Raw genomic sequence first — 27,557 nt, 5'->3', positions numbered from 1 at the left:
ATTTTATAATTAGTTGTCAATTATTTATCGCATTGCTAATAAAAACACACAGTAGAACGGATGACTCGGGGTGTCTTGGTACTGCTTTTAGGGTGCAGTGTTCTAGAGCTTCTTGCTCTACTATGGCAACTCCTAGCCACGTGTGGCTGTTGAGCACTTGAAACATGGAGAGTCCAAATTGAAATATGTTGTAGGTATAAAGTATACATTGGCAAAATTGGTTTGGGACTAGATGGTAAATAATTCAGGCTTTGTGGGCCAATAGGCAAAATGGAGAGGAAATTATGTAGATACTTATATAAGAAGAGAGAAACCAAATTTTCACGTTTTTGTTGATGAAATCGCAAATATAGTAATAATTGAGTACAATTTCTTGCAGTACCCACCTATGAGAGGAAAGGAGTTCTTTCCGGGGGATATACAGCATTTCTCTTAATGGGAGTTCAAAGTACTGTAGCCATGATCGCCTTGATTGCAAATGTTCATGTGTGCAAACAATGCTTGGCTCTGAGGTTCAAAGAGGCGGCGCTGTGGATCTGGCCCTGGACCACAGTTTGCAGACCCCTGTAGTGCAACAGCAGGCGCTGGTAATGAGTTTGGGGGTATTCCGGGTTGAGGGATCGCTCCAGGTTGCGGGGCACGTCCATCACCTCTACCAGTGCCCAGTTAACCTGGTTCGTTGCCTTTCCCCCACGAGGCAGGACCGCAAGGTCAAGATTTGTGGTCTGGAGCTCTCAGTGGGAGGAAACACCTGAGTGCTTCAGGACCACCCGGGGCTCCCGAGCCCACAGCCCTGGGGCAGCCCCTGCCTCCCAGCACCCTCCCGCTCCCGCCGCGCGGCCCCCCACCCTCTCCAGCTCCCTTTCTCCTCCCCATCCCACGTTGCTCCTCCCCACCTCGCGGCCTCCGCCAACCGGGCCCCACCCCGCGCAGCTCCGCCCACCCCAGCTCCGCCTCCCGTGGCTCCGCCCCCGCGGCTACTCCCCGCCGGTTCGTCGGTAGCACGGCAGCGCGCTTTCCAGCTCCCGCCGCAGGCTCTGGTGCCAAGGCTGCCTCTGTCCCCGCCGCAACCGTCGAGCCTCAGGATGACCAACATCGTGCTGTTCAGCGGCAGCTCGCACCAAGACCTGTCCCAGCGTGTGGCCGACCGGCTGGGCCTGGAGCTGGGCAAGGTGGTCACCAAGAAGTTCAGCAACCAGGAGACCAGGTGGGGACCCCGCCAGGCCGGGGAGGGCGCCGGACGCTCGGCTGCGGGGCCCGGCCAGGCGCTCCCCCTTCCGGGGCGGGCAGGCCACGACGCGGCCTTCGCGCCACCGCCGCGGCGCCCCGGAAAACCGAGGAGGGCGGCCCCAGCCCGGAAGGGCGACCTGGGGGCGGTCACAGCGTCTCAGGGCGCGGTGGGCACCGCCGGCGGGAACCGCCCGGGTGCCGGGCACGCGGGGAGGGCCGCCCTGGCTCTGCTCGCCGGGTTTGTGACCCTGCCGGGCTAATCCCAAACCCCGCGTGCTCGGGAAGGTTCTGCTCCCGCCCCCCACCCGGGCTGCGCACCCGGTTCATCTAGGGCAGTGTAAAACGCCGCTTCCCCACCCTGTCCTGGGGGGTCTGAGCCCACGGTCTGTGAAGCAACGCGGTGAACGCTACCAGGTGACTCCCGAGCAGTCAGAGTGCAACCCTTTGGGTTAACCAGCAGGTGCGGTTGTGCAAAGGGTTTAAAAAGCGTGGGAACTCCGAGTGCGCACGTGCTGGGTTTCCCTGTGCTTCCTCCAATTTTTCTGCCTCAGAGATGATGGACTTTCAGCCCCTTCGCAGTTCTGAGACTTTGCTGTGTCCAGCAACCGTCCCTGGCTGGAGTGCAAGTGCCAACCTTGTCTCAGGTCCACCAGAAGCTGGCACCTCTGCTCAGTGAGGCCAGGGCCAGAGGCTCCCTTTTCCACTGCCCGAGTCCTCCAAGCTCTGTGAATTTCAAGTTGCTCTCATTCCCCCGCCCCTCCCTTTAAATGTCTAGCGCCCCACACGGTTACTGATCATTTCTTATCTTTGGCCAAGACCCACTTCAGCATTTTCAGCAAGTGGTACTAGAACAGTTGGTGCCAGCTGGGAAAAACAGAAAAAAAGAACCTCTATCTATACTTCCTGCTGTTTCAAAAAATTAACTTGAAATAGATCATAGATCTAAATGTAAAATCTAGAACTAAAATTTTCTAGCTGAAAACATGGGAGAAAATCTTGATGACCTTATGTTAGGCAAAATGTTTCTTAGATACTGAGGTGTTATATTAATACATTATGGGGAAGATGGTGTTTGTTCTCAGCTTTTTAGGAGAGGTGAATCCTTTCTTCCTGGTGGGAAATAATAATTACACAGCCCTGATGATAATATAAGTGAAGAAAGATTTGTGACTGAATAGCAGGTAGTATTAATGCTGGGATTCCTTCAGCTAAAGAATTCATCTTTGCAGAGTTAATAAAGAGGACCAGGAGGATGTCAAGGGCTCAGGGGAAAGATAGTATAGCTAGGTTTGAATGTTGCAATATTTTGCCAATCCTATGCAAGTTGCAGTAGCATTAAGAATACAAGAAGAATGGGATAATAGGTTTTGTTCAGGAAGTGGCATCATACAAGTAAAGGAGAAATTTCTGAATGAAGTGAATTTTGAAAATGAATATGTCACTCTTACATGTTATCTCAGTACAGCCCAATCCTTTCCTGCTAAAGAACGTGGGTAATCTAGATCAGAAGTCCACTGTGAAGTCAGGGTTGGATTTCTGTTGAGTGACACTTACTCAGACATTTAAGTACTTATTAAAGCACACTCAATTTTATTTAGTTTTGAGTATTTTATAACTACCACTTGATAATTAGAAATCATGAAGTCTCAAAATGCACTCTACTTGAAGTCTTGGAATTGCTTATATAGTTACATTTTATGTTTTTTTAATATCTAGACTCTAAAAGGTTAACTTCTTGACTTTTCTCTCCTGTGAACTGTGTAGATCCAGAGATTGATTTCTACCAACAGCCCTCTCTGTACCAGGTACTGTGCTAGTGATCCAATTTTTACTGTGTGTTCCTAAGACCAGAAACAGAAGGGCAAAAAGAAGAGAGAATTGATTCAATTCATGTAAGGGGCCCCTTCCTGAATCTCTTACTTAGCCAGGACCAGAAACCTTGTTCACTGTCTCCTGGTCATCACTGCTCCCATTCCCCATTTTTCAAACACTACTGAATTGGACACAGAGCCTTTTAATTATACCTTCTCATCTCTAAATCATTTCACATGTGAGGGAGATGGCTGTCACAGCTTTACTATAGGCCACTGAGATGCCATGATGACGTCCTAGGACAGCCCTGATGATGGTGTCTGAACGTCTGTTGTAACATTTTATCCTGGTCTGTTAAGCCCACAGAGTCGTTAGCTGTGTTGTAAGACACAAAGTTCCGGTTATCTCTTGTTGTGTAACAAATCACCCCAGAACTTCATGGCTTAAAACCATAATTATTTCTTTGACTCTCAAATCTGCAATTTGGGCAGGTTTCAGCAAGGAAGGCTTATTTCTGCCCCATGTGGCATCTGAGACAATCAACTGGGGCTGGAGGATTCACTTCTAAGATGGCTTACTCACGTGGCTGGTAATTTAGTACTAGTTTCTGCCTGGGAGGTTGGTTAGGAACCTCATTACCTCTCCATGGGGCTGCTCGAGCTTCTTTCTCATGGCATGGAAGCCAGGTGCCAAGAGTGAGTATTCCAAAAGGCAGGATATGGGCATCCTCAACTTCTGTCACATTCTCTTGTCAAGCAGAATCCTCCCAGATCTAAGGGGAATCTTCTTGATGAGAAAAGTGCTAAAGAGTCTGAGGCCATCTTTTAATTAATACATCCATTTATTGTTGACTCAGATAAACTCATCAGCCTTCTTCTTTCAGGATCAGTAAAGATCCTTTATCTGAAGAGCAAATAGATGCTGCCTTCTGGCCACAATTTTTAAAAGTCCTAGAATAGCCTTGGCCAGTGTGGCTCAGTTGGTTGGGCGTCATCCTGTGCACTGAAAGGTTGCTGGTTCAATTCCTGGTCAGGGCTCATGCCTGGGTTATGAGCTCGATACCCAATAGGGGGCGTGCAGGAGGCAGCCAATCGATGTTTTGCTCTCACAATGATGTTTCTCCCTTCCTCTCTCTCTCTTGAAAAAAAAAAAAAATCTTTAAAAGAAACCCTAGAATAAAGATCAGTCATGATGATCTTTATGAGTAGAAGCAGGAGTAGCTTTAGAGAAAAAGTTGCCATGGTAATAGTACTTTCTGTCCTTCTCTGGACTGCTAGTAATATGAGGTTTAGGTTCCTGAGGAAGATTAAGCCAAAGAGGCTGAAATTTGGGGATAAACAGTTATTACACCAGGAATTGGCAAACTTTTTCTTTCAAGGGCCAGATACTGAATATTTTAGGCTTGCAGGCCCCTGTCGTGTCGGTAGCATTGTACCATTCTGTAGGCTAGAAGTCCATCATGGGTCACTACGTTCTTTCCGGAGGCTCTAGAGGAGAACTCATTCCCTGGCCTTTCCCAGCTTTTAGAGGCTGCCCACATTCCTTGCTCTTGGCCCCTTCTTCCATCTTCAAAGCCAGCAATGCAGTATCTCTTTGACCCCACTTTAGTCTTCACACCTTTCTCAGACCTCTTCTTTCTCTCTCTTCTATTTTCAAGGACCCTTGTGATTATATTGGTCAACTAGAACAATCCAGAATGGTCTCCCTATTTTAAGGTCAGCTAATTATTACCTTAATTTCATCAGCCACCTTGCTTCCCCTTTGCCATGTAAACTTACAGATTCAAAGGTTCAGGGGATTAAGATGAAGATGTCTTTAGGAGGCCATTGTTCTTCCTACCACATCATTCTCAGCCCATGAGCTGGAGATTCTCAGCCCATGAGCTATATAATACTGTGACTTCCTAAGTGACTTCATCCACAGTTGATGTGATATTCACAAAGGAATTCCATTTATCTCCTTTGTACTTGAGATCGGAGGGAGTACATAGAATTCTGCTGTTCCTCCCATCTTAAGGTTGGCATTGAACTGTTTTTATTCTATAGCCGAGCACATGCAAGAATATGACCCACTATTACCAAAACTCACTTTCAGATCATGTCAACTGGGAAAACTTCATTTTTGTCTTCTAATCACTTGAGGTTGGTAGAAGCTCCTGTTGATTCAGGTAGGCTACTATATGGTCTCCCAAAAGTCACTTGTTTAAAAAATGCATAAATACTACAATAAATATGACACTTTCTGTTGAAAAAGACCTTCAGCTTCCTTGATGAAGTGGGTCTTGGAAGGGATGCAGCTTGAGTTGCGAGGAGCTCAAAGGAGGGTGGTAAGAATTGGCGGGGAAAGTTGTGACAGCAGATGTGGGTGGGTATGGCTGCTGTTGTTGTAAGGGGTATGGGGGGCGGGGGGTGTTTGAAGTATTTCTCAGTGTCTCCATTTAGCTGAGTGCAATCTTTTGTATTATCTCAGGATGAGAAGTCATGGGAAAGCAATTGCAAAATTCATGTCATACTCAAATTGTTTCTCATATATCAATCACTGGAACAGATTTGCCTTTTGAAAACATTGCAGCAGAGCTGACGCTGTCCTGGGTTCTTGGCAGCACTCCATGAAGGACCAGCCTGAGCACGCAGCACCATTTTGCTTCCCTTCCCATGGAAGGCACGTGCGAGCGATGGGCAGGCTGCCTCTTCGGCTGAACACTCAGAATTCTGTACCCAAAATACAGACATTTTCCAACATTCAATTCTTTAAGACTTTCAAAGCTCCTATTTACTCTTCTCAAGAAACTACCAGAGTGCCAGTTAGCAAAACAAGGAAGTATACGCTGAGAAAGAGTACAGAAAGTGGGAAATGGGGAGTGGCAGAGGGGTGGAGGGAACCCCCTGGGGGCAGCTGAGCCCTGGCTGTGAGGCCCAGGTCTGACAGCCATGGGCGAGGCGAAGTAGGCCAACGAGTGGAGACTGACCTCGAGGCCTCTGACCTCATGGGATTTAGATTGTTAGCCAAGTGTTTAGGCTGGAATTTGTATTGAGTACTTAGAACACTTAGCAGATGAAAAGATAGGATAATTTCCTCCAAGGAGAACAAACCCCCAAAAACTGCATAAAAGGGAAATACTATAAACTGCTTTAAGTTTACTGGATGGGCTCAGCTCTGAGCAGCCTTTACACCGTTATGTAGTGCTCATGTTTGGTTAGAATATTGATCTATATTGGGACGACAGCTGGGGGAGGTGGGGAGGCTGCACATGAAGCTGGCGATGGGACAAGCAGGAAAGAGCTAAATCAGCGTCTTCACAGGGAGGAGTCACCACGTGAGGCCTAGAATAAAATGGAGTGAAGCAGCGCAAACATTAGCTAGAGGCTTGAAGATAAACATCAAAAAACATATCAAGAGTTGAAATTGGTAGCCTCTGGGCTATTTGTTACAAGCCTTACCGAATGATTTGAATTTTTTAAAGCAATGTGCATATGTAACTTTAATAAATATAAATAATTAAATATATTTAGCAGAAAAGCGTTAACCTGGCAAGACCGAGACAAATTTCTAAGGAGCATGTAAGAGTCCCCTTATATATGTAAGAGGCCTGCTTGCAAGGTGGCCCTAGGCTGGCCTCTGGGAACTTAGCTTTTGCAAGGGTTCCCTCCATTCCCTGATAGGAAAGGCTTACAGCATGAACAGTGTGGTTAATGGTGAGTGCCTGGGAGCCTGGAATTTTTGTGTGTCAGACAGAAGGTGCCCACGTGACCAGCCCCCCCAGTAAAACCCCCCAGACACTGAGTCTCTAATGAGCTTCCTTGGTAGACAGCAAGCACTTCACACGTTGTCACAGCTCATTGCTGGGGGAATTAAGCTCAGCCTGTGTGACTCCACCGGGGCCATCTCTTGGAAGCTTGCGCCGGGATTCGCCTGTGCCCTTTTCCCCTTGGCCCCCTGTGCTGTCTGCTCTTGCTGTAATACATCTTAGCCGTGAGTACACTGTCTGCTCAGTCCTGGCCAGTCTTCAGACACACATGCTTTCGGATTAATGGGTGGCATCTGTCCTCTCCTAGCGTGGAGATTGGTGAAAGTGTGAGAGGGGAAGATGTCTACATCATCCAGAGTGGCTGTGGAGAGATCAATGACAACTTGATGGAGCTTCTCATCATGATCAACGCCTGCAAGATTGCATCGTCTTCCAGGGTGACCGCGGTGATCCCGTGCTTTCCGTACGCCCGCCAGGATAAAAAGGACAGGGTACGAGCGCTGCGTCCTGCTGGGGGAACCTGCTCTGGGTGAACGTTGACTGTTTTCCTCATGTTACCTTAGAATATCTAGAAAATATTTGCCTTCTATTTTAATGATCGAGTAAACATGCTTTTTCACCTTGGCTTTTCCAAAGGTTTGTCTTTGAACCTGTCATCATGTTAATATTTATAGATATAGAAACAGATAAAGCATATTTTTGCAGGTATTAAAATAGCATTGTAGCCCTGGCTGGTGTGCTCAGTGGTTAGAGAGTCAGCCCACGCACTGAAGGGTTGCAGGTTTGATCCCCAGCCTTACTGGGACACATGTGGCAGGCAACCAATTGATGTGTCTCTCTTGTGTATGGCCATACCACCCTGAACACGCCTGATCTCGTCTGATGTTTCTCTCTCTCTCTCTTTCCCGCTTCCACTTTCTCTAAAAATCAATGGGAAAAATATCCTTGAGTGAGCATTAGCAAATTTTATATATATATAAATAAAATTTGCTTATATACACACACACACACACATATACACCATTATAGTCCTATAGCAGTGATTTTCAACCTTTTTTCATCTCTTGGCACACATAAACTAATTACTAAAATTCTGCAGCACACCAAAAAATATATTTTTTGCTGATCTGACAAAAAAAAAAAGGCATACTTTTGATTCATTCACACCAAATGGCTGTTGTTGTGTTGGCTGTTGTCATTTTTTTGTTTGACAATCTAAGGGAAAAGAGGTCAGTGCCCGTGACTAAATAGTCAGGTATTGCAGGTTTTAAGTATTCTTGTGGCACACCACTTGAAGATCACTGTCCTATAGTGATGAAATGGTTGTGTATCTTTGTGGTGGTGGATAGAACTCAGTACCCACTCCCTTGCTCACCTAGTGAGCACAGAAAACTGGAGGAGTGGGAATCAGGGCACTGGACTGTATCAGGGCCAGTATCCTGGCTGGGATATCGTACCGTAGTTTTTCAAAACGTTACCATGAGAAACTGGGTGAAGGACACACCAGATCTCTACATGTTTTTGGTTTTTGATTTTGGTTTTTTCTTCTCTTAATCCTCAGCCAAGGATATGTTTTTATTGATTTTTATAGAACATGGAAGAGGGAGAGAAAGAGAGAAACATCTATCAATTGCCTCCTGTATGTGCCCTGCCCAGGAGTTGAACCCACAACCTTTTGGTGCATGGGACAACACTCCAACCAGCTGAGCCACCCAGCCAGCGCTGCATTGTTTCTTCTTCTTATCTCTTTTTAACCTTTCAAGAGAATGAAGCTAATGTTGAATTATTCTTTTAGCAACACTAGCATGATAGGAATGAAGATGGAGTTGGAGGGGAACTTTAAAGGGGATTGTATTAGTTTCCTAGGGCTGCCGTTGTGAATTGCCATAAACTGGGTAGCTTACAAGAACAGAAACGTAGTCTCTCCCTGTTCTGGAGGCCAGACGTCAGGAATCAAGGTGTGGGCAGGGCTGCACTTCCTCTCAAGATGCTAGGGGTTAGCCGCCTTTGCCTCTTCTGGTTTCTGATGGCTCCTGGCATTCCTTGGCTTCTCTTAGCATCACTCCCATCTCTGCCTCTGTCTTCACATGGCTTTCTTCACTGTGTCTCTGTGTGTCTCTGCCTGTTTTATAAAAGGGCAGTCATTGGATTTAGGGCCCACCCTAATCCAGAATGATCTCATCTTGCTCTTTACCTTCATTATATCTATAAAGATCCCATTTCCAAATGAGGTCAAATCCTGAGGTTCTGGGTAGACATGAGTTTAGGGGGATACCATTCAGCCCACTACAGGGATCAACTTTTAAGCTGTTATCCACTCTACGTCCTATGAATGGCTGTTCGGTCAGGTTCCACATGAATCCATCCACTTTATAAGAAACAGTGCTATTCAGTGATATGGTAACTGATTGTGGGAAAATTTTTCCCCAGTACACCTCCATTTATCTTCGTAATTCATTTTCTGAAACAACACAAATTTCTAAACACACAAGATCCCCTCATGTATGAAAAAATTTCCTTTATAAATTTGAATTCATATACCAAGGTAGTGTGGTTTCCCCATCCTATGCTGAACACAGCCTAATTAATATTCACTGGAATCTTGATCTCTGAAACTCCATTCTGCACTTGACATCTGATTAGATTAGAGGGGGTCAGCCAACTTTTTCTGTACAAGGCTGTATGTGTCTGTGGTAACTACTGAACTCTGGTTGTATATCAGACAGAGACAGACAATATATGATTGGTGTGGCTGGATTCCAATAAAACTTGTATTTATGGACACTGAAATGTGAATTTCATATAATTGTCACATGCCATAAAATGTCCTTGTTTTGATTTTGCTTTCAGTTATTTAGTCATATAAAAGCCATTAACTCACAAGCAATACAAAAACAAGTTGCTGGATTTTGCCAACAGCCCATAGTTTGCAGACCCTGGATTAGAGCATCCATTGGTTGTGTGTTTGTCTGTCACATCGTGACTTAGCTTTAGCTCAGGGCATCCAAAACCTTAAGTCACATATACTACTGTGGAGCCTATGACCTCCCACTTGTTATTTATGGAGCTTCTAGACTTTATTTGCAAGTTTCATGTGCATTTTTAGCTGCTACATTCTAATTTATTAATTTTGTCCCATCAATGTAGTCTGTTTACCTCTTCCTCCCATCTGTGCTTCCGCGGGATGGTTTAGCACCACATCCTTGTGTGTGTCATAAAGGAACTAATATTCTGCCACTGGTATCTTCCATGTGGCAAGCGGTTTAGTAAATTACATATTATGTAATTTGTAGTCTGGTCTCCTTTCACTTCTAGTAGCTTTTGCATTTGGGGCTAAGATATTTGATAATTGTATCTTCTTCAATAAATGGTTCCTTTTATTATTACAGGACCCTTTCCCACTGATTTGTAGCCTAACTTCCTCTTTAACTGATAAAAATATTGAGACTCCCACATTCTTTGTTTGCAGTATTCCATTGGCCACTGTTCCCAAAGTTGCATTTTCAGGCTTTGTTTCTTATGTGCATTGATAATGCAGTCTTTGTTGTATAGAGAAGCGAGCACTGGCTGGTCTCCTGTCTCACAGGGGATGTGACGTGCTCCTGGCCTCTGGTCTCTGATGGCCAGCAGTGGCCCTTGCCATTGTGCAGACAAAAAGAGCACCACAGAATTCTGAAAACCCTGGTGGCTTTAGCTGTTCTATGGAACTTCATCTTCTGTCAGTGCTTCCTCCCTCTTCCCATGGTGGGGCGTGTTCACAGTTTTGCTGTTTGGAGCCATTTCAAGCACCCATTTCTTTCCTCCCCTTCACCCTTTCTTCATCACTGTGCTATAATTGTGTTTCCTGTTAGAGAAACTGATAGAATAGAAGGACTCACGGAGGGCTGTATGAATTGCCTATTGCTGCCATAATCAATTGCCACAAACTGAGTAGATTAAAACAACAGAAGTATATTCTCTCACACTTCTTTTTTTTTTTTTAATGTGTTTTTATTGATTTCAGAGAGAAGGAAGAGAGATAGATATAGAAAATCATCAATGATGAGAGAGAGAGTCATTGATCGGCCGCCTCCTGCATGCCCCCTACTGGGGATGGAACCCACAACCTGGCATGTGTCCTGACCAGGAATCGAACCCTGACCACCTGGTTCATGGGTTGACGCTCAACCACTGAGCCACTCTGGTCAGACTCTCTTAAACTTCTGAGGCTAGAAGTAAAAAATCAAGGTGGGACAGCGGTCTGTCCAGAAGCTCCAGGGGAGGGTCCTTCCAGCTCCTGGCTTGAGGCCACATCACTCACTCCTCTGCTTCCATGTTCACATGGCCTTCGTCTTATCTCCATCATATCTCCCTCTTTAAGGGTACATGTGATAGCATTCTGGCCCTCCAGGATAACTGCCATCTCAGAACCCTTCACTCAATCACATATGCAAAGACCCTCTTTCCAAATAATGTAGCAGTTACCCAGGTTCCAGGGATTAGGACCTGATGTCTTTGGGACATGTTGAAGGAAGTCATTGATGTGTTAATATGTGGACATTTTAAGGACAGTTCAAGCTTTGAGATAGTGTTATATATTTTATCATCTAAGCCAAGACACTCGAGCTTGAAGGGAGCTCTGTGAATAATTATATCAGGAAACAAGTGTCTACCCCGGCTGCCTGGGTGAGTCAGACACACGGCCACCCTTTTGTAGGCCTCTAGCTTTGGGACTGACCTTGGAGCTGGCCAAGACATACAGATTGTTCTGACACCATTAACTGTCATGTCTGTGTAGTCAGTGTGACTCATGTTATAATAAGTAGGAAAACAGTTTCATTCTTTCACCAAACTGGTCGAAAGGGCAATCCTTTTTTTTTCTTTTCAATTTATCTTTATTATTGAAAGTATTACAGATACCACCCCCTTTTTTCTCCATTGATCCCCTCTACCCTGCATCCGCCCCTCCCAGGCCTTCCCCACACTATTGTCTGTGTCCATGGGTTATGTATTTATGCATAGAAGTTCTTTGATTACTCTCTCCCACCCACTCCCCCACGCCCACCTTCCCTCTGAGATCCCTCAGTCTGTTCCATGCTTCTATGTCTCTGGATCTATTTTGTTCCTCAGTCTATTTTGTTTATTAGATTCCACATATGAGTGAGATTATATAAAACTAAATCAGGAAGAATCAGAAAACCTGAATAGGCCAATAAGAACTGATGAAATTGAAGCAGTAATAGAAAAAAAAGCCTCTCAGCAAACAAAAGGAAAGGGCAATTCTTAATTTTGTCTGTCATTTGAGGTATACTTTTGTGTTTTTAATATTGCTGGTAATAGCTATGAATAATTTTTCTAATCATTTCTCAGATCAAATGGATTGGCTTTGTATTGGGAAACTGCATCAAAGTGGAGGTAACAAGGGCTTGAGAGAAATAACCTGAGCCTCTGAGCAGACTTTACCTATAAGGGCGAGTGATGAGGAAACCCTGAGTGATGGGGGAAACACTTCTTCCCTTTTTTGGCTTCACTTAGGTAGGCTAAATGTCATGTGGTGTTTGAGGGCGATGGGAAAGCATGGGCCACACTTGCTCTCTGGGCTCAGAAAGAAAATTCTCCCGCTGGGTAGCCCTCCTCTTGTCTTTTCCCTCCCAGAGAACTGTGTTGCCTGTGACATCTAAGCCAAAGAAGTTCCAAGTAATTGATCTACTTTGAGGTACCTGCAAAGGAGCCCAGAAAAAGCTAGAGCATTTTAACCATATTCAAAGCTTGTTTGTCATTTTTCAACCTCACTGGTTCTTTTTGAGCAAGCCCTGCATACCTGCAAAGTTTGATTTTTGGTTTTATTTATGTGTGCAAGAAACCAGGGCCAAGTTCTGACAGTGAAGGAAGGGTTTCATGAATTTGGCACTTTAGCACAATGTAACACCACCATGGGAAATGATGATGATACAGTATTAATTGTAGAAGGAGTGGTCTCAGCTCTGGGGTTCCAACTTCAGAATTGGGTGGACTTGGGTTTGAATTTCAGTGCCATTAGTCACTCAGTTTGTCCTTCGTAAGGGTAACTGGAACTCTTTGTGCCCTTAGTTTCCTAATCCGTAAATTCAGGATAATATTTGCTACTATGTATAAAGTGCTTAGCAGACATTTTCCAAAAAGAACCAGGTGTTGCCCTGGCCGGTTTGGCTCAGTGGTTAGAGCGTCAGCCTGCCCACCAAAGGGTCCTGGCTTTGATTTCGATCAAGGGCATGTGCTTCGGTTGCAGGCTCAGTCCCCCACCCCGGCCGGGCGCATTTGGGAGGAAACCAATCGATGTGTCTCTCTCATATCCATGTTTCTCTCTCTCTCCCCTTCCTCCCTCCCTTCTACTCTCTCTAAAAAAAATCAATGGAAAAAATATCCTTGGGTGAGGATTTAAAAAAAGAACCGGTATCAAATTTTTTAGGCTTTGTGGACCACAAGCGGCTCAACTCCACTGTTTTTCCATGGAAGCAGCCGTATATCATATGGCGCTGAAGGAGTGTGGCCATGTCCCAGTATAATTTTCTGGTCATAGAAATATGAATTGCGTATACTTTTCAAATGTCACCATCTATTGTTCTTTGTTTGCTTGTTTTTCAACCACTTAAAAATGTAAAATCCATCCTCAGCTCACAGGTTGTACAAAACCAGGTCACAGGGCCTTGGTTCGCTGGCGCCTGCTCTAGGGAACACTCGGTAATTGTTAGCTTCCTTTCCCAGCAAACGCGGCCTGACGCGGGCAAGGCTGCAGATAATTACTTTGCAGGTGATAGAAGACTTGTAGCTTTTTTCAAAACTATTTCCAAGGTTCCGTTCTCTTTTCAATTATGAAACTGTTTCTTTTTATTCCTTAACTGAAAAAATGAGGACTGTTGTCCTGACATGAATTTCTACAAACTTGTCCATTTTTCAAGGTTGTCAAATTTATACTTTTAGCAGGTTGGCATCTGCTACATTGAATAAGATCTGAAATAGCCAGAGAATCTTGGATGTGTTTTTTTATTAGGATAGGCGAACGTTTTATTTTTGATGACTGGATTTTGACTCTACCTTTGTTGAAATGTCATACTAATTTTCCTTTTTATTGGCTGTAAAGACAGTTAACTTGTAAATCATTTTTCCTGCAAGATTCAGTTGGTTATTGAGCCAAATTATGAAATGCAGTGCAAAACCCAAATTTGTAAATGAGGTCCTGTGGTTTGGATCTGAAAAGTAACAAATGCTCGATGCCACTGAGAGAGATGAACAGAAGAATATTTTTGCCGGTTATAAAATTATAGGAAGAGCCCCAAATCAACTAGTGTTGCAAGTCAGATTCTATTACAATGAAGTCCCAGTGATCAGTTTACTATTTTAATTGTCCTGGGATTTTGTTAAGCTAAATAATTTTCACAGTATGTGAGGCTAATGATGAAATCTTGGATACTTGGTGTTATAGAGATTCTACTGTGAAATATTTATCAAACATAAATTTCGTATGCAAGGTGTGTGATATGAAAATCTCCAAAACCAATTCTTTGTCTTTGAGGACTGCATGGTCTGGTTGTGAACCCTGACATCCGTACATATAATATCTTCTCATGTCAGTCTTTCAGCAGGTGGTCCCAAATAGTGGGGGCCAGATGCTCAGCCAGTGCCATGTCCCTTTAGAAGGGACAGATCATTTAGTTCTGGAGTTCTCAGAGTGCCTTAAAGTTTGGAGATTTGAACCAGATCTGGAGGGTCAGACACATTGGCTCAGTGGAGATGGAGTGGAATGGAGGTGTGGTGGGTGTATGGGTGTAGACAGCACTGAGGTGTCCTCCAGAAGAGAGAGAGACCCAGGACAGAGTGCAGGAGGACCCATGTGGCAGAGGCACGTGTGTGCGAGGACCAGCTCTCGGTAGCTAGAGCCAGGCTGACCGGCGGGCTTCTTAACCCGAAGGTAATGTGGAACAGAACAGGGGAGTAAACAGTGAAAACATGAGTGATAATATATAGTTAGTTGAGAAGATTGAAAATTTTAAAGAAATGAGAAAAAGATTTTCCCATTATCTCACTATCTAGAAAAATCTGTTAAAATTATGGGGTAGTTCTTCTAATTCTTTGTTGAAAAAAATTTGTGTGTGTGTATATTTGCATATATATTTATATTGTTTTAAAGTAATGTTTCTTTTTAAAAAACAATAATAGTGTATTAGAGAAAATACAAATTATCTGTTGACATTGTGATGTAATTCCTTTGTGTTTTACATGAATATGTATGTGTGTATGTGTATTTAACAGGGATCATTGATTTTTTTTTTTACTCTTGTGAATGAAGTCTTTTTCAGCTTTATTGAGAGATAAATGACATAATATTGTCTAAGTTTGAATGAAATCTTTTAAGCTTATATTTTCTTTTTTGTGGCTGGTATATTGGAATACTATTGTTTACAGCAAAATACTGAACTTTTTTCCTAGGGTCTAATCATGTCTGTATAATCTCTTGGATTTTTTTTTTTTAATGTGGGCAGAGTTACTATCCATAGTTAATGATGTGGAAGCTGAAGCTCTAGAGAAGTTAGCTCACTTTAAGGAGGACACACAGTCAGTAAACAACAACGCATCTGCTTCTCTAAATGTTATCAGTCACCTTAAGGTGTTCTTTCTTCAACCTGTTTTCTGTTTAATTTGTAACATTAAACATTAGCTCCCAGCTGCAGAACATAAACTCTTCTTTGAGAGCTGGCCTTGGCCTTCGAGGCTGTGCAGGAGGTAGCCCTACCTCCCCGTGCAGCGTTTACACTCTCCCCTGGGCCACTGCCTGTGACCACACTGGACCTAGTTCAGTTCCTGGATGTGATATCTCAGCCCGGTGATGTCACACATGCTGCTCTTTCTGGAACGCTGGTCTCCCTGCCTCTGCCCGTCTTAGAGCCGCTTCCTCGGAGGGCCTCTGACAACCAGCCTGTTTCAACTTGATGTCCTCCGTGCTGTTGCCTCTCTCGGTATCTATTCCACACACTTGTCACGATGTGAATTACTCAAATAGTGCTGTTACACGTCAACAGGTTAATTATTGGCTTCTTTAACATTTGTCCTCTACACCCAGTGTCAAGCACATTATTTTGCAATAGTATATGTAAATGGTAAATATTTGGTGAATAAAATGGAATGGATACTTTTTGTTGTTATAACATGTAACTTTCTTATTATTAAATAATTTAATACTTTACAATTATTGTTAATTTTCTTTATGAACATGTTGTAAATCAGCTGTGATTTATCTTTCTCATGTAAACCTTAGTGGGAAGAACCTGAAAGTATCCATCTCTTCCCTTTTCCCTCTTATAAAATCCATGTCTTTATGTTTTAGAGTCGTGCTCCAATTTCTGCGAAACTTGTGGCCAATATGCTCTCGGTCGCTGGCGCAGATCACATCATCACCATGGACCTGCATGCCTCTCAGATCCAGGTGCTGGCATTTTCTTTCTTGCCCTTGGTTGTCATTGGGGGCTTAATGCAAGTTAAATCCTAACTGTTAAGTTAAATAATTTGTGAAAGAGGTAATGTGACTCGTGTTTGAATTTGTATATGACGACTCTCCTGGCTTTTCATCTTGACTGAACTTGGAAATGTAATTTCATGTTGATATTGCCTGCCCCCAGCACCCCCCTGTGTCCAGTCAGTTTTGGAGGAGTGGGAATATCTTCCTGGTAGTAAATGCTATAATGCCATTGCAACTTTGGTAAAATAATTAGAATGGCAGAGTCGTAATGTCTTAACCTCTTCACCTCTTCGTAACTTAGTTCCTTCATCTAGCAAACAGGCCCAATTATCCTGTGCCTACTCTGTGGTACAGTGAATGTGAGGTATTTTGGGCTTATCATAAGAAGCAACAAATCTCCCCCACTGCTCTGTACCCATTCTGTATTCCTTAGAATATAGGTGATCATAAGGTAATAGAATGTGTCCCCACAGATAACAGATGGAACTGAAATATGCTCCTAGAACATATGTGTCTTTTTATTTAATTCTGTTAAAATTAAGAAAAAGGAGTCTGTTGAAAAGGCTTCCTTTGGATAAAAAAGTCAAATTTTTTTTAACGAAAGATCATCTTTTCAAAAGGCATGGAGCATGACACTGACTTCTCCCCGCAGGGGTTCTTCGACATTCCTGTGGATAATTTGTACGCAGAGCCGGCGGTCCTGCAGTGGATTCGGGAGAACATCACAGATTGGAAGAATTGTATCATTGTTTCCCCCGACGCGGGCGGAGCCAAAAGGTAGGCACCTGCCACACCAAGCAGATTAGGAAGGGATGCCCTGGCCGTTGTGACTCTGGTTGGGTGTTGACCTGTGCACCGAAAGGCTGCTGGTTCGATTCCCAGGCAGGGCACATGCCCAGGTTGCAGGCTCAGTCCCCAGTAGGAGGCGTGCAGGAGGCAGCTGATAGATGTTTCTCTCTCATCATTGATGTTCCTGTCTCTCTTTCTCTCCCTCTCCTTTCCTCTCTCTGAAATCAATAAAGAGATATTAAAAAAAAAAAAAAGGAAGGGAGGAAGGGAGCTATCTGGGGCCAAGAAATAAAGAAGGGCTGAAAGCCATGCTCTGGTGACTGGGGGGGGGTGTGTGTGTCATGTGTCAGATCCAGGAAGAAGCTCGTGGCTGGGGTGTTAGCACCCATATAGGAGCCTCCAGAGAGAAGGGGGTGAAAGGGGGACCTCTCCCCTACAGTCCAGGGAGAATGCCAGGCTTTACCAGGGCCTTCGAATGGGAAAAAATAGGCATCCACAAGATATCAAACTGAAGGCCTATGCCACGTGTAAATGTACAATGGGATATCTACTCTGTCCCGATGGTGCGGGAACCCTTACGGTGCGAAAATTCCCATTAAAATTGGTCCCAGACTGCAAACCAACAATTCCACAGGTCCTGCTGCGCCGTCAGCACTCCCCGCTGAAGTCGGCCTCATTGTGCCTGCTGATCCAGGTCACCGGGCAGCAGTCAGCCAGCGCCGTGGGGTGACAGAAAAGTTACTAGCTCTAACATGAGTAAGTTGCACAGAGACTGGCATGGCGCTGATAGCATCAGAGTGGAGCACACTGAATGGCATAGGAAAATGGTACCAAGCAGCAAGTCAGGAAGGCTTTGCAGGGACTCGAGGAACTAAGGAGCAATCGGTACAGGTAGTGCTCTACTGCATGCTGGGGCATGGTGACTCAGAGTGACCTTGTGGAACGGTGCAGCTGCTGTCTGGGAAGGAAGAAAACATGGAATGGAGTTTTAATGCCCAGGTAGGTGCCTCCATCTGGAAGGGAGCGGTAAAAGAGACCTCTGTCCACCAGCCCAGTGAGAAAGCAAGGAAGCTAAACCAGTGACCATCAAGCTTTGGGACATCTTTAAAATGCAAATGCTTGTCACCTCATTTGGCTCCCTCATCCACCTACAGCCCAGCTAGGGACCTAGAATTGAACTTAAAATCTGAGTAGCCCAGAAAGTGAGGTCCTGATTCTTACAAGAGCCCCGTTGTGCGCTCAGCTGCTGTGTGCTGTCGATACTGCTTAGGTTCCTAGCACAGAAAAGGAGGAAGAGTGGGGCACAGCTGGAGATGGGCCTCTGACAGCAGCAGGAAACGGCCATTGAAGGAGGTCACAAATATATAAAAGAGAGAAACAGAAAGTTAACCTGCAAAGACCCCAGCTGGGCAGCAACAGGGCGAGGAGCAGCGCCGTGTCAGCCCAGCACAGAGTGTGATGCTCCCAAATGTGCCCCCAGCCAGGCCCTCCAGGGGCAAGATACTCTAAGTGTTGTCTGGGTAAGAAGACGGAAATGTGAGCAACATATTGGAATAATTTCTAGTGTAAATGCTTGTAACTTACTTGGAATTTACTTAAGTCACACAGTGGAATCTGTATTCAATATGGCAAGTCCATTTGCGCTGGCTGGTTTGGCTCAGTGGTTAGAGCCTTGGCCTGTGCACCAAAGGGTTACAGGTTCTATCCCCAGCCCCAGTCAGGGCGCAAACAGGAGGCAACTAATTGATGTCTTTCTGTTCCATGTCTCTCTCTCTCTCTCTCTCTCTCTCTCTCCCCCTCCCCCCCTTCCCACCCCTCCTCCCTGCCTTTCACTCTCTCTAAAAACAATGGAAAAAATATCCTCAGATGAGGATTAAAAAAAAAAAAAACCCTTAAATTTGTTCCATTGTTTTTTTTTACAGCTGGGTTATATTCCATTGTATGTGCATGTTCTGGTTCCTTTAACCAGTTCCCTTTCCTCATTCATGTGCACTGTTGTTTGTACTGTCACGGTTGCTTACCGGTGGGAATATGTTCTGAGAAACATGTCCTTAGGCAATGTTGTCACTGTGTGAACATCGCAGAATGCGCTTACAGGAACCTAGATGGCGCAGCCTCCTGCACACCCGCTTACGCGCTGTAGCCTGGTGCTCCTAAGCTGCAAGCCTGGGCGGCATGTTAGTGTACTGAGCGCTGCAGGCAACTGCAACACAACGGTGTGTGTTTACATATCTAAACGCAGAGAAGATACAGTGAAAACACAGCGTGAGAGATACAGGACGGACCCCTGGACAGGGCGCTTCCCGTGGATGGGCTTGCAGGCCCAGCAGCTGTTCTGGCGCCTCGGGGAGGGAGGGGTAGTGCGTGAGGAGGCCTCGGACGTTACTGGACACTACCGTAGTCCACTGCACACCTACATTTATTGTAACAATATCTTCAATAATAAATTAACCTTAGCTTAGTTAACTTGCTGTTTTTTTCTTTATAAACTTTAAAATTCTTTTTAACTACTTGACTTTTTTATATTAACACTTAGCTTAAAACAAACACATTATACAGGTGTACAAAAATATAGGATGCCCCCCAAAATGTACACACACCTTGAATAATTATAAAGGCAGGGTTTATTAAAATACATTTCATTTTCAAAATTGAGCTATCAACTGTTAGTGTGTGTACATTTTTTGGGACACCGTATATTTTTTTTACAACCTTATTCTATGAGGATTTTACTACTTTAATTTTTTCTTTTACCTTTTAAACTTTTTTGTTAAAAACTGAGACACACACACACACACACACACACACATTAGCTTAGGCCTGCACAGGGTCAGGATCATCAATATCACTGTCTTCCACCTTCACATCTTGCTCCACTACTGGAAGGTCTTCATCTCTCATGATAACAATGCCTTCTTCTGGAACACCTCCTTAAGGGCCTGCCTGAGGCTCTTCTTGAGGCTCAGAGACATGTTCCAGACTGTTTGCTTTGGTTTGTTTCCTCTTTTTCATCATAGACTTACTTGTGAGTGCCTAAAACCGCATGAACATTCGTCTCGATCAGTGAAAACCTTTTGATGTTGGGTTGCTGTGTATAAGGTCGAGCACTCTTTCAGGCATGTTTATTTTCCATGAAGGTCTTCTATTCTTACCTTTTGCCTATTGTTCTGTTGGCTAGAGGCCTTTTAGTTTGGATTGTAAGGAGTGGCACCCAGGCAAGAGGTCACACCTTCCTTTCTCGTGTGCTTGGGGGGGGGGGGTGCAGAAATTTCCCCAAGTTTTTCATTTCTTCCCTTTGTATATTTTGATTCTCTGCAGGACTTTTAAAACATTCTTATATAATCCTATCTATCTATCCTTCACATTATGGCTTCTTGGTTTCTGAAGGATTCACCTTCTCTCAACATTTTTCTTCTCTCATGATTTTGTTTATTTTCAGGATTGCTCTTTTCTTTTTTTTCTTTTTTATTGAATTTATTGGAGTGACATTGGTTAATAAAATTATATAGGTTTCAGGTGTACAATTCTAGAATACATCATCTGAATATTGTACTGTGTGTTCACCACCCCAAGTTGTTCTTTTCTTTTGTAATGTTCCAATTTTCTTTGACATGAAAATTGTTTTGGAATAAAGACTAAAATAAGAGTCCACTCTTTTCCCCTCAGCCACCTAGTCATTCCAAAACTACTTATTAAATAATTCATCTCCCCCTTATTTACACAAAATACCATCTTTTATGAAAAGTTTCCCTGTCAACTCCTGCTTTAAAAAGTACAGAATCGACTGTCAGAGTAAGTTGTTGGCATTGAGATGCTATTTGCTCAGAGCCCCTTGGCATTGAAATGCTGTTTGCTCAGAGCCCTTTCGGAGCAGTCCCACCCCTGCTCCCTCTGCCAGGAAAGTCAGAGGTTTTCAGGGGTGTTCCTTTTGAAATTTTTGCCACTCCTTTTTCCCTTTCCCCAGTTTCTGCTACACTTTCACATCCTCATATTCTAGAATTCAGCTATTTCCCAACTGACAGAACAGTGTCATAGGTAACACATGATATGTGTAGTTTACATTATCTGTGACTTCTTTGCTTGATACAAAAAGTCATATTTCACTAAAGAATATATTATTTATCTCACAAATTGGAGCTTGCTGCCTTAGAAAAAGCTTTGAGACTTGACTCATTCCCAGTCCAAAAAATGCTTAATGTCGCCACAAGAGGTCACTCTTGGGTAGTTTTTGAAGCTTGATTGGGTTGACAGCTAAGAGCAAATAAACCTTAGAAGGAAACACACCTGCCACTGTTGAGATAGTCAATATTAACCAAAACTGGCACAAGAAGTTGGTGAAACTACGTAATTCAGATTTAATTTTTATTGGTTTTCTATTGGAAAGAATGTAAACGTGTCCTGAAGAAATGGAAATCAAACTATGTACTATTTTCCTTCTAGCTTTTTCTTCTTAAGATTTCTGTGTGATACATTGTCTCAACATTATTAGTTAGGATTATATATTACGTCTCAGTTATATACATGTAAAGGAAGAGTTGTAGACTATTTAGGAATAGGAATGTTCTGTCAACCCAGGGGGATTTTTGCATGGGTATTTTCCTTTATTTCCTGCTTCTGGCATTAACATTGGGTACCTGAAGTGATTGGGGTTCCCCACTCATGTCCCATGCTTAACCCCACCCCCACAAAGCCACATAGCTCAGTTTCTTTTCCACCCCACCTCTGGGCCCCCCTGCTGGTCTGCTTGTTCACAGTAGATGAGTGGGATCACCTGGTAGAGGTGTGCCTGCAGGTTATACTTGGACTTCACAACTGCGCACACATGGAACTTAGGCCACATTGGTGGTGGCTGTGGCCCAGAGCCCTGCCATGCTGAAATCTTCCTGGTCCTTACAAATAAACCAATGCTGTAATATACATACACATTGTATATAAGGTGTTCAAGAGTCTTTTCTTGGGAAAATCTGTCTTGTTTTCTGAGAAACTAGCTTTCTTGAATTAGAGCTTAAATGGCTTCTCCTTTATGAAACTGGCATATAGATAGTAGATGTGTTTTAAGGTGATTATGAGGCAAAATTTTTGTCAGTATTCAAAATTATTATTATTATTTTTTGCTCAGTTCCTTAAGTTGGGAAACCAGTGATAAATAGATTTAGAAATGAAGGGTGGAGCTAGAGCAGCTTGGTTTTGGTTGGAGGCGGAAGGATGCATATTTTGGTGGTAGGAAGAACATTGACCTCATAGTAACACTTCCCTTTGCTTCATGGACTTTGGAGATCTGAAGTTGGTGTCTTCCCTTAGCACATCTAACAGCCTTTGTCTTTAACTGGAAAATTCGGTCCTTTTTTTGTTACGATTACTGACATTTTGATTTGTGACCACCATCTTTTGTGCTTTAAAGCTGTTGTCCAGTGTAGTTTTTTCTTTTCCACAAGTTAGATATTATCATTGTGGTTTTATGTAATCAACATTTATTTACATTTGTCCACATACTGCCTGACGTCTTTGCTTGCCTTTCTCCACCCCCTCTCCCCACGGCATCCCAATGCATCTCTTATCATTTCCCTTTTCCTTGGAGTGCCTGCCCAAAGTATCACTTTGAATTAAATTCTCCACTTGGGGGTGTTCATCATACACAATGTAGGGGTTTGGACGAATAACCCTCAGGAGCACCTACATGTAGTTTGCAGCTCTTGAGAGAGAACTAACCCCCTCCACTAAGCATGGAGCTTGCTGCAGACACATGTGCCCCTGCCCCGCCTGGGCAGCAGATTTACTTTTCACTCACTGTTCTGAAGAGCGAGCCTTCAGCATCCCTGTTACACTCTGGTCCCAGCTGGGCCCAGCTTCCTCCCATCCCCCAGATCTCCGCCATCATGTAAGGCCCTTGGAAACCCTCAGGGCAAGAACTTAGCTGCATACCAGCTTCTACTTTTACACCCTGCCTCTGAAGATTCCTGCTGCTCCTGCAGCTCAGTGATGCGTTTATAAAGATATTTCCCTTTGTCACCGAGCATTGCAGCTGTTTCCATCATGGAGTAAAGGTGGCCTTGCCTTAGGTTCATTTATGTTCCTTGCTTGAGGCAACTGATGTCCCTGCTAATTTCAGTATAGAAAAAATATTACGATCTGAAACAGTTGGCTGTAGTCTTTGACCAAGTTGGAAGCTGGTAAAATACTGGCCAAATAAGTTATACACAGACTTAACCATGTGACCCAGCAATTCTTCCCCTACGTATGTACCCAAAAGACTTGAAAGCAGGGATTCAAACATACTTGTGTGCCACCATTCATAGCAGCACAGTTCACAAGAGCCAAAAGGCAAAAGCAACCCAAGTGCCCATCAGCACATGAGTAGATAGTCAGAATGTGCTATATCCTTACAATGGAATATTATTCATCCATAAAAAAGAATAAAATACTGACACATGCTACAATATGGACAAACCTAGTAAACATCATGCTACGTGAAAGAAGCCAGCTATAAAAGGCCACACGTTGTATGATTCCATTCCTATGAAAATTTCCGAATAGGTAAATGCATAGAGATAAAGTAGGTTCATAGTTGCCAGGGCCAGGACCTGGGGCTGGGGGGAGTGGGGAGTCACAGCTTAATGGGTACAGGGTTTCCTTTTGGGGTGATGAACATGGTCTGTAAGTTAGAGGTGGTGGTTGTATAATAGGATGTGTGCATTTAATGCCACTGAATTGTATACTTTAAAATGGTTAAATTGATAAATTCAATTTTATATGTATTTTACCACAATTAAAAAATTCTGGTCATTGAACATTCTCAGAAACAGGCAAGGGAATCCTGGGGCATAGAGACTTGCCTACTCTGTCCTTGATCAGAGCACCCATGAGCACCATTCCTGGTTGCCATCTGCCATCTGAGGATAGTGCAGTGAACAGGATCAGGACTTTACCAATTTACGGAGCTAGGGTCCTCCATTCACTGCATACTAGATTGGGGTGGGGGGGGTGAGTGTATGTGTATTCTTCCATCAGTAGTATTTTTTCAACTGAATTGCATAATGATTGATTGTTACTCTAAAAACTAAAATAGTAAAATCTTATTTCATGTCACATTATATCTATGGCATTATTTTGTGGTCAGCTTTCCTCATTTAAGCCCACTTTTCCTGGGAAAAATCCAGAATGTCCCGGGCTTACTGATAGCCTGGGCCTGTCACCTTCTCTTTCTGTGACCAGCTCAGCCCTTTCTGAGCTGATGGCTTTTAAGCATTCTCAGTTGATGGGCAGAGAAGCCAGACCCATGATTTACAGTCTCCCAAGGCCTCGAGTGTAGTGGAGCCCATTTTCCTAAGCCTGTGTGTTCCATGGCTGCATAAACCAGGACTTTGTCCCCACCAGCTGCACCCAATGTGCAAATGGCAGTTTCCAAGTAACTTGCTTTAACTTGTGCCTGTGATTTTATTTTATTTTTAAATGTTTTTATTGATTTTTAGAGAGAGGAAAAGGAGAGGAAGAGAGAGAAACATTAATGAGAGTCATTGATCTGCTGCCTCCTGCATGCCCCCTACTGGGGATTAAGCCCACAACCTGGGCATGTGCCCTGATCAGGAATCTAACCGGCAACCATGGTGCATGGGACAACACTCAGCCAACTGAGCCACACTGGCCAAGACTGTGCCTGTGATTTTAAACATTACCATGTAACACTAACAAATTGAATATCAGTTTCTTATCCAGTAGTTTTATCCAGTGATCAGGCACCCTGACATTCATCACCAGCTGCCACAAATGCAGGGCCACGTCACTAGCACATTTCTCCCAGCGGTTGCTCAGGCATATCCCAGACCAGGCGTGGCCTTACCAGTGAGACCTGATTCTCTCATTGTCTCGAGTGTGGTTGGTTACTATATTCCTAACATACAACTTGAACATATTTAACAAGCCCTTTTGTGTCTGCGCAGGGTCACGTCGATAGCGGACAGGTTGAATGTGGAATTTGCCTTGATTCACAAAGAGAGGAAGAAGGCGAATGAAGTGGACCGGATGGTCCTGGTGGGCGACGTGAAGAACCGTGTGGCCATCCTTGTGGATGACATGGCTGACACGTGTGGTACCATCTGCCATGCTGCCGACAAGTACGAGGGACAGTTTGGGAAAGTGTTAGGATATCATTAAGAAGGGGAAAATGTCAGCATTTAAAAACGGGGCCTATTTTTCCTCATTATTGCTGTTTGCTTAGCAGTTGCTTTTCAGACCAAAGGCGGTTGTAGCCCATTTATTTTTCCTTGGTAGGAAGAAAACCATGGTCCTTTATGGCCTGATTGTCATTTTCAAGGTTGAACTGTCAGTGGATTTTATAAAGGGTCCAAGGAAGAGTGCTCCCTGAAACTGAGCACAGAAGGGAAGGGACCATCTTGCGGGCTTCCTTCTGTTCGGCCTTCACTCCAGCCTTCAAAGACAGTATAAAACAAAGAACATAAAAATCTATCAATGATTTTTTTCTATTGATATGTCAGAATGATTGTCTTCTGGCTGTTTTGGTTTAAAGCAGTGACTCTCAACCAAGGGCAGCTTTGCTTCCTGGGGGGACATTGGACAGTATTTGGAGACATTTTGGGTCATCACAGCTGAGGGGAGGGAGGAATTGCCACAGCACAATAAAGAATCCCCTGCGCCCGGGGCCAAAGTCAGTGGTCCTGGATTTAATGGCGTACAGAGTATGCTGGCAGCTCCTACCTTAAAGATCCTGGTTTTGGCTAATGAACATGAGTGGAATTGGCTTCGTGTTTTCCTTTTAAATTCACACTAAGAGGAGACTGATTTGTTTTTGTTTTCTCTTCTGTTTTACAGGCTTATCTCAGCCGGAGCCACCAAAGTTTATGCTATCCTTACCCATGGGATCTTCTCAGGGCCAGCTATTTCCAGGATAAATAGTGCCTCCTTTGAGGCTGTTGTTGTCACAAACACAATTCCACAAGAAGACAAAATGATTCACTGCTCCAAGATCCAGGTACCGTCTACACTCCAGGCAGAGCCAAGCAGTGAGGCTTTTATGTTTTTAATTAAATATCACTAAGATGCCTCACTTTCCTCACCCCTTTTCTATTTTCTGGCGTTTAGGTGATTGACATTTCGATGATCTTGGCCGAGGCGATCCGCAGGACCCACAACGGTGAATCCGTGTCTTACCTGTTCAGCCACGTCCCACTGTAAACCCAGGATCCCGGTGCGGAGCAAGCCTGCTGGCTTCTGACTAGTGTGTTTTTATCTGATTTTTTAGCTTTAGGACTCAGTAATTAGAATGCAAAAGCATCAGATCTTTGTATCCTCCAAGATCCACTGTTTCCCCCTTCTATAGCTCGAGTCCATTTATTTCCAGTTTGCGGGGAGGGTGGTGGTTATTTAATCTGTGAACTGTTATAAGTCAGAAATAGTTTTGTCATCTTGACCGGTTCTGATAGGTGACTTTGTCCTTTGTCCTGTCAGTATTTTGAGGCTACTACTTTCAAGTATATAATTCCAATGTGGAAGTTCCTAATTTATATATTTCAGGGTTGCCAAAGGTGACTTTAGGATAAAGACTTCTATGTAGATATATAATGATAATGCCTATGGACATTTGGGTAAAACCTTGTATAGATTGAGCCCTTCTAAGAAAACTTTAGAAAATTAATAATACCATGATATATATATATTTTTTTGGTTATTGTACTTAATTTTTTTTTTTAATCCTAACCCAATATTTTTTCCATTGATTTTTTTTAGAGAGACTGGAAGGGAGGGAGGGTAGAGGGAGAGAGAGAAATGTCACCGTGAGAGACACATCGATTGGTTGCCTCCCACACGCGCCCCAACCAGGGCCAGGGATTGAACCCAAGACCCTTTGGTCCTCAGGCTGATGCTCTAACCACTGAGCAAAACTGGTTAGGGCTGTGCTTAATTTGGACCAAATTTTATGTAGTTTAAGATGGCCACTCACACATTTTTGGGTAAACAGTAGACATATTAGATGCCATATAGTTCAGTATTTTTTTATTACCACTTCTGAAAAACTTTATAACTATCACTTCCATGAAATGTCATGTTCTAAAATTCCAAAATGATGTTCAGTGATAGATCTGATTTAGAAACTGTTTTGTAGATCAAGTTTCTGCTCACTGTCATATTCATGCTTGCCCCTGTCCATCCCAGATGGACAGTTCGTAGGGCACTTTTTGTCCCGTCTCCTTGGTTTAGCTCTAGCTTTTATTTTGCCTTTTTTCCAGTAATTTTATGTTGGGGATTTCCACCAAAATGAAACTTCTAAGTCCCTCAAATTGACTAATCTGATCATAATTTTGCTTTTCACGTAAATAAAAAAGTGGATTTTGGTGAGTTAACACCAAATGCATATTTAAACATCATTTAGCTTTGAGCTTTAATGTTCTTTTGCTTTTTGTAATCAGAAGTAGCAAGTCTAGGCAACTGATTTTTTCAGCTAAAGCCACTACATGAAAAATGTGGTTAAGAAAGGCCTACAAAAAAAGTGCA

The 27,557-nt window shown here is 43.6% G+C and overlaps 1 protein-coding gene across 1 annotated transcript; it reads left to right on the top strand.

Annotated features, from left to right (window-relative positions):
- Positions 1 to 1,073: 1,073 nt before the first annotated feature.
- PRPS2 (phosphoribosyl pyrophosphate synthetase 2) lies at positions 1,074 to 27,557 on the top strand. The gene is made up of 7 exons (XM_087829299.1): positions 1,074 to 1,207; positions 7,098 to 7,281; positions 16,131 to 16,229; positions 16,915 to 17,039; positions 24,989 to 25,162; positions 25,878 to 26,037; positions 26,148 to 27,557. Exons 1-7 carry the CDS (start codon positions 1,086 to 1,088, stop codon positions 26,238 to 26,240), a joined length of 957 nt encoding a protein of 318 aa, XP_087685425.1. The 5' UTR covers positions 1,074 to 1,085; the 3' UTR covers positions 26,241 to 27,557.

This window comes from Miniopterus natalensis, chromosome X (genome assembly GCF_054644295.1).
Source record: "Miniopterus natalensis isolate mMinNat1 chromosome X, mMinNat1.hap1, whole genome shotgun sequence".
Classification (NCBI taxonomy): Eukaryota; Metazoa; Chordata; class Mammalia; order Chiroptera; family Miniopteridae; genus Miniopterus; species Miniopterus natalensis.
The sequence above is the reverse complement of the archived record's forward strand: the minus strand, read 5'-3'. Positions and strand labels throughout refer to the sequence as shown.

Coding starts and splice junctions, on each gene's coding strand:
- PRPS2 (XM_087829299.1), top strand. CDS start 1,086: ATGACCAACATCGTGCTGTTCAGCGGCAGCTCGCACCAAGACCTGTCC. Junction 1,208..7,097: donor TTCAGCAACCAGGAGACCAG/GTGGGGACCCCG, acceptor GTCCTCTCCTAG/CGTGGAGATTGGTGAAAGTG. Junction 7,282..16,130: donor GCCAGGATAAAAAGGACAGG/GTACGAGCGCTG, acceptor TTTATGTTTTAG/AGTCGTGCTCCAATTTCTGC.